The sequence below is a fragment of the Hermetia illucens genome, chromosome 6 (genome assembly GCF_905115235.1).
Source record: "Hermetia illucens chromosome 6, iHerIll2.2.curated.20191125, whole genome shotgun sequence".
In the NCBI taxonomy this organism is placed as follows: Eukaryota; Metazoa; Arthropoda; class Insecta; order Diptera; family Stratiomyidae; genus Hermetia; species Hermetia illucens.
The window spans coordinates 85,345,780-85,353,622 of NC_051854.1; the positions used below are offsets into that span (position 1 = coordinate 85,345,780).

At 41.5% G+C, this 7,843-nt stretch overlaps 1 protein-coding gene across 1 annotated transcript in view; it reads right to left on the bottom strand.

Annotated features, from left to right (window-relative positions):
• Nucleotides 1–7,765, bottom strand: part of LOC119658917 — a 37,266-nt gene extending 29,501 nt beyond the window's left edge. The window contains exons 1-3 of the mRNA XM_038066732.1: nt 7,393–7,765; nt 7,077–7,307; nt 6,955–6,995 (exon numbers count right to left, since the gene is read on the bottom strand). Coding sequence (XP_037922660.1) covers nt 6,955–6,995; nt 7,077–7,307; nt 7,393–7,566 — 446 coding nt within the window. The 5' untranslated portion in view covers nt 7,567–7,765. The remainder of the gene's footprint in view (nt 1–6,954; nt 6,996–7,076; nt 7,308–7,392) is intronic.
• Nucleotides 7,766–7,843: the final 78 nt, after the last annotated feature.

Genomic DNA, 7,843 nt, shown 5'->3' on the forward strand with positions numbered 1-7,843 from the left:
GTGTTGGCCGACCATAAAAGACAATGAACGGCGTCTTGCGGTAATGGAGACGAAGATGCTACGTTGGACTAGTGACGTCACACGTTTAGATCACATCCGAAATGAGGATATCCGCGATCGTTATGAGGTTGCACCGATCGTGGAAAAGTTGCGAGAGAGGCGTCTTCCATGGTATGGTCACGCAATTCGTGCAAACGAGAATTCCCTTGCCAAGATTGGTCTGAACATCGAAGTCGATGGTAAACGACCAAAAGGCAGACCTAAGCAACGGTGGCTTGATACGCTGGAGGGGGATTTGAAAGCCTCGAGATTGCACCCAGATCAGGCAGTCGATAGAGCCAAATGGCGAAGCCGATCACGACGAGCCGACCCCGCTTGTGAACGGGACAAAGGCTGAAGAAAAAGAAGAAGTGCCAGAACATAAAGCGGACCAATACAGAATCGGATCACCATTTCGATTACATATACCTTCTGACAATCAAGTGAGAATAAAGCTTGGAGCGTCTTATAACAAAGTACGCAACTTTCCCCACCTTATTAAGGTGCGACTTTCCCTAATTTACTAAGTCGGATAGGATCCAAATTGTGATCGGCCTGTATCAGAGAGGTTTGGCTACAGGCAAATCAACGACAGATTTGTTTTCTCTGGCAATCTGAAAGAACTTTTGATATAAAAACCACGGCAGACAGAAAAGACTTATAACTATCAGTTGCACTACCCACTACGCCCATTATGATAGCATTAGCCAAGGTAAAACTTTACACGACCTCCAGAAACTCGGTATTCTGACAAAACGAGTCAGGCTCACTAGGGTGATCCTGCCCAATGTGCAATGATAGACAAAAACAACAACTATTCAGACCTTGGACAACGATTTAAGACATGCTTATCAGGTGTCCTCTTTTACCTCGCCCAAGAAAGGGTGATCCGCAATAATGGGATGAGCGCCAGAGGCATTATCCTTCAGCCAAGAATACTATACACAAGAGTTTTGGTTTGAGGATAATTTCTATAATAAATGCAACCACATGGATTAATACCGTACACAAATGGAAACCAATACTTCTTCGTAAAGATTGCAAAATCCACCTACGACCTTGACTGAAACGCTTCGCCCACAAGACGACTTGCCTAAGCAGTTTCATCTCCTGTGCAGCCTTCTTGCCTCCTCCCAATTGTTGGCCTACGCTAACGACATCGATATAATGGGATGAACACAATGTGAACAAACTGCTTTTATTCAGATCAAGCAGGCTGCGCAAAATCTGGGGCTAAAAATTAGTGGATGTAAAACAAAGTGCAAGATGGTAACGTTTGAAGACTAAAAGCAATACCAACAATAGCCAAACTGAAAACAATGTAAGGATTTTTTATGGATGGAGATGGAAATCTCTATGCTTCACTAGGTTGTAGCAGTGTGTGAGATTCTCACCAACTAACCAACTAAAACCACCCCTACTTCTCGGTCCATACCTGCTCTCCGTGAAATTTTACTTCGCGGGAAAGGCTCTGGTCTACATCAGCACGATTAAATCATGCGTCGTTCGCGCATTCCGGGCTCGATCCAGTTCCTAGAGCTTAACTTGTATCGTCAATACTAATGTGTTTGTTGCGCTCCAATTGGCTTCCGACGTTAAGGAAGTCATTTAATTTCCCTTTCTTCTGCGAATCTCGGATAGACGAACAAAACATAGTTTGGCCCTCGAATATTAGGTACCATCCTTGCTGGAGAACTAGCATTTGTTGCCTTTTCTCGCGGATAGTTCAATTGCCGCCAGGTATCTAATGATCGATTATGAAACAACTTCGTGATTACATTATGTAGAGATTAAAATCACAACCTATAACAGATGTAATCACAAAACAATGGTTGGCAGTCAACAGAATATATTTCAAGCTACAAAAAAGATTTCGTTCGAAGTGCCTCACCATAGTGTAAATTTTTTATTCAAAACAATTATCCTTCTCCTTACGTATTTCTCTGATACTTGGATCTTTAGCCAACAACAATGAAAGCTCTTGGCCGCATTAAGTGGAGAATCTCTTGAGAAATTATTGACCCCTGCAGGAAAATGGACGATCTTTTATTATATATAACGGAAAAATTTTTGAACAATATCGCGAACACTTAATGGTGGAGTTGCGCGTATAGACGTAAATGGTCCAAGCCGCGAAATCTATAGGGCCAACACTTACGGTTGAAAAAGAAAATGAAGCTCGCAATAGGGACATGTTTGGTGTTTCTCAACGCTTGGGCCGCCGGTTGTTGCACCGTTGATGATAATTTATCCATATTCAAATGATTATTAGAAATAGACAGTATGGTAATAAGCTCGCCGCCAAGTTCAATCTAGTTTGACAAACGATCGAAATGCGGCGGAACATAAAGCGAACCGCAGATTAATGTACTTTAATTAAGTGTGAATAAAAAGTTATACAATGAATCCGGGATCCAAGTGTTTGATACCATGCATAAGAATTTCGGTTACTAAAATCTCAGAATTTTACGTGATTACATTATCTAGAGATAGGTAACGACAGCCTGGGTACAAAAATGTCCACGCTAACGAGTTTGTCAGTGGTAATTGATACCCTTTACCTTAGCCTTAGCCTTTTTACATAGGTTTTTCAACTCCTGGCACACTTCAAAAAAGGAACTTTTTTCATAATTTGAACATAGAGAAAGGTCGCCACCCCTAAATCCCTTGCAAAGGATTAGTTTCATTTCTAAAAAAATACAACTTATTTGTGCGATGGCGGCCACAGACGACCAAATTGCAGCGGCCTGCTACGGTTACTCGCCTAAGTTACAAGGTTCGGAGTAATATCAAGGACAGTTTTGTTGCTGGAAACAGATTTTGGGAGTCATTGACCATACCATTAAAAGTTTAGTTCGAGATTTGAGTGGATTTGCCAAAGCAGGATATTAGCGACCTATCTTTGCGTAAGGCTTTGTAGATTAGATTTACTACTTCACTATATGTCACATTGCTAGACCATGCTTGTAATTAATTTCATTTTCATCGATCGTCAGTTGCCAAGCACACCATGAACTCCATCATTTTTAATATAACAATAAAACGCTAATGAAATCAAAAATATTTTGCGTATTCTAGCGAAGTCTGACACAAACATTCAAATACTCGAAATAATACGATGGCGAAACCCGTTCACCAATTACCTGTAAATCGATGCCAAGGCATTACTCACAAAGTCGTCTTTTTCGGCCAAATTTTTCTTCACACAAATATTTTTGAATATAATTATTCAATTAAGCAAGCATTTTAGCAACAAAAAAAACACAAGGTGATAGTACCCCTTTGATGAAGCTGCTAATTCAGTGACATGGTCTGCGGCAAATGAATTACAACTTGGTTAACATCCAAGTTGCCTTGTCTAAGACGACTTTACACGCCCTAATATACAGTTAATGGCCATTCATTCTTTCTTTGAGCAAAAAAATTAGTTTTCATAAAATGTATCATGTAGTACTGCTTCTTATATCACTATTTACGATTTCAGTAAGCGGCAACAGTTTCCCTTTAGTTATACACAAATCGGTACGAAAGGTTTTGGTCATCGCTCGTAGTGTATATGACTACGTCCAACTATTCACCTAAACGTTATAGGTTTCAGTAATTTACCCCAAACTCGCAGAATCATGCCCGAAATAATCGCCTATATTATAGCATAATTATAAGGTTGTAGCAAAAACGTTTGGGGGTGGGGTTTTGAAGTAAATTCCCGAAATATAAAATATACTATTTTAACTTTATTTGGTGCACAGGAAAAAGCCGAGGAGGTATCGGGTGGAGAACTTACCGAAGTCCCCGAAGGAATTTCGCAGGCCATAGAGGCGGAAAGAACTGGATCAATCAGGGAAGTAGACCTGCTGTCCAGTGAAGAGCAGAAGCTGGACGACTTGGACCTAGATCTTCTAGGGCTTAAGGTAAAAAACGGCATACAGGAAAGCATCATGGCGGCGGAGGAAGCCGGTACTCTGACAGTGGAAAAAAACTCTAAACAACGGAGTCAATTACCAGCACTAAGATAGCCCAGATAAAACTTCACCATGGAAAAGCTGCAAGTTCAAAGGAGAACATTGGAATAATGCTGAATCAGGAGCCCTGGGTATTCCCGGGGTAGCTTCGCGCATCTGGAAGGAGGAAGCATGCAGGTAATTTGGGACTCCTCTTACGAAAAACCAAGAGTTTACATCATTTTTAAACGTAATTTAAAATATATATGTCTTTCAGAGTTCCTGACCGGGGACCACTGAAAGGCAGTCGTGACATCAGGCTACTTCTCAGGAGACCACATCCGAACCCCACCGGAGCTAGTCGCTAGACTGGTGAATTACTGTGAGAGGAGAACGTTAACACTTCTCGGCTGCGATATCAAGTCCGGGGAAGCCGCGACGCCAATCGAAAAGATGAATACCTTTTTGAATTTATTCTTAGCAATAAGTTAGATGTATATAACATGTTCCCTAACACTCCAGCAATAGACAAGAGGTACCAGACATAACTCTAGGGAATTGGAGGGTGTCGGATGAACCCTCTATGTTTGATCACAGAATAATCAGCTTCGATATTGAGGACAACTTCAAAATAGAATAATGAGGGCTCCCAGGAGAACGGATTGAGATTCCTATGCAACGCATCTGAACAATTACATGGTTCACCTCCAAGGGAGCGGTAACATCTGGAGCGAATTGGAACTAGAAACATTGGTGGAAAATCTCAGCAAAGTCATCATTGAGTTAAGTCATAAAGGAATGTACCTGTGTGAAATAGGAACCTATTCAGAATACGAACAGAGGTACGAAAACTCTTCTAAAATGCACTGACTACGTATAGCAACGCGATCAGGGAAGCAAAACGGAACAGCTTCAGGGTATTCTGTGAAGGAATAGAAAAAACAAACCACAGAAGCAACCAGGTTATACAAAAAGGTAGCCAAAGTCGGGGTAATATCTTCTGTCTGTCTGAAGGAGGATGGGACATTTACCGAGAATGAGATGAACAGAAAATACCTGCTACTCAGAACTCATTCCGCGGAGTCCTACCCCACGGCGGAAGGCCCAACAACGAATAAAGGCGGAAAAAATCAGAATTGGAATCTAGCAAAGGAGGTACACTCGGAAGCTTGAAAAGTGAGCAGTGGAAACTTTTAAACCACTGAAATTCTCCGGAGTAGATGCTATCTTTCAGCATTACTCTAGAGAGAATCTTACAATCTCCCCTAAGGGAGGTAAGAGGCAGCATAGCCCTGGGATATATACCAAGGGTATGGAGACGGACAAAAGTTGTCTTTATTCCGAGAGCGGGAGGAGAGAAGGATCCTTTTTAACTCTAAATCTTTCAGACCAATTTGCCTGACATCGTTCGTACTCAAAACGATGGAAAAGGTCATAGAACTATAATAGAACTAACGTTCTAATGCGTAATCCCCTACATCGCTGTCCACGGATACCCTAGAATCCAAAGTGGATTAAGGGTTACTATTGCCTGGGGCAGGAAGGCGGACCTGCGTATCAATCCAGCGAAAACCACCATAGTACTTCTCGCTAGGAGGCTTAGTCATTGAGAAACGAGAAATATTTGCTAATTACCCTTGACCAAAAATTACTCTGACGCATGTCGGAAATCTACGTGGGCTCTGATGACTTGCAGGTCCATAGCAGGGAAAAAATGGGGCTGCACCCTGAAGATACTACTTTAGATATAAACTGCAATAATAAGACCAATTATGAGGCGGTAATCTGGGTAGAAAAACTGAGCTCAGCGCCCAAACCAGGGAGTTACACAGACTGGCTTGAGTGTGTATCAGTGAAGTAATGAGGACATGCCCAACGGAAACCCTGGATTAACATCTCTCCATCTGCACATACAGATGCAGGCATGGAGAGCAACCTTCAGGATGGCGGGGAGTATCAGTGAGGCGGGGAGCTGTCTAAATTGAAGGAAGATTGATATTCTCTCTAGACGATACCCCGTATTATTGATACCAAGGGATAAAATTGTTATCATAACTGGATGTCGGATACCAGTCGACTCAGCTGTAAATGAGTACCTGCGTCAAATCAAGGTAATATCGGACGAGCGCAATGCTGACCCCATTGCCTCCTACACTGTACTGTAGTGTACCGTTGCGATCTTGACTAAAGTGCTCTAACACACTTCAAGGTCAGGTGTGCCTCGTCGTCTCAAAAGGAACTACAAGGGACAGAACATTGCTATTCTAACTGGTAGCCAAGCGGCTACCAAGGCACTTAGGTCCAATCAAGTGAACTCTAAACTGGTGTGGGAATGTCTTGAGAGGCTGAATACGCTCGGCTCGCACAATAAGGTCTGGGTACTTTAGGTTCCAGGCCGTGTTGGGGTTGGAAGGCAACGGACGATCTGGCCAAGATGGAGCAGGGATGCCTTTACAGCTGCTTGACATAGCATTTTTAATAGGTACACTATAACCAGTAAAAGGGGCATAATAGTTCTTGAAGGAAGCAGTGCGACTTCCCCTTAACAGAATAATAATAAACTTTATTTGGATATGATCCGGAAAGTACTTATCTAAATCTTTTGATACTCCACATGTCTATATTTGTTGAAAAAAATGCGCAGCCTGACCTTAAGAAAATTGCAATCGCTTGCATAGAGAGAATACCCCGAAGCTATAAAAGGTGGCAAAACTAAACACTAGGAAGTTCTTTTATGGCAAAATTAAATATTCTTTCGCAATCCATTATCTTACTACTTCAATTAGACCCTCCTACATCTACAAACAACTTATAAGTCGAGAATCAATAATTTAATGAAAAAAAAGGGAAAAAATACATAATAGAGTAAAATTTTACTGTCCCTAATAATTTTGATACCTACTGTATTTAGCTATGAGGGAGAACGAGAACACCCTTGTTAGGAAATGCCTACTGAACCAAACAAGATACTCACTTGTGCATGGTTATCCTATGCGACGCCGCTTTCTTCCGCATCTGAAGTAAGAATATTCGAAATTTATTTCAAAATAAAAACAAACATAACAGAAACGGGAAGCCCGCCAAAATGGTACTCACTAGAGCCGACGGCTCGGAGTTTGGTGCTTGCTCCGCTCGCCTGATTAATTTCTTTGGCGTTTTGGTCTGATCGACATTATTTTCGGTGCGCGGGACCCTATTCTTGTTAATCCAACGAAGTTTCTTTTCGAAAATCGTTACAACACTTCCCGTGTACAGAGGACGCGTACCTTTCAAGGGGACCTCGTCCACCAAAACAGGGTTCCTTTTGCTGTGATTCGTAATCGTAATCTAGTTGTAATTGGGATTGGGTTGGATTATTATCAAATTACAGTTTATGCTGCATGATGCAGCTAAATGCTGGCTCCTAACTTACCCTTCCGAATGAATCGCTCTGAATTTCGCAGTGAACTCTTTTGGCGTCCGGATTGTCCAAGACAAAATCGCACGACAAATATGAACCAATACGAAAAACTTTCCCGCTAGTTTTTAGAATTCTCTCAGTACCATCATTTCCAATGATAGTCAGCCGTCCGGTATTCAAAGACATAGTGTCCTTTTAACGTTATGTAAATATATTAAATCTCTTTGTACACAAAAGTTTCACAATCCAATAAGTTTTCACTTCACAGGCTTGACAACAGAATGGCAAAAACACTTCTTATTTATTAAAAACAACTTTACACATCCATTAGAGGTTGCTATATATTAAATGTTACCACTTAAGTAAAATAAAACCGATAAAAAAATAAAAAGTCCCGGAAATTCACGTAAACAAAACCGACGCGTTAACGACAAGTAACTTCCCCACGGAATGCGCGTCGAGT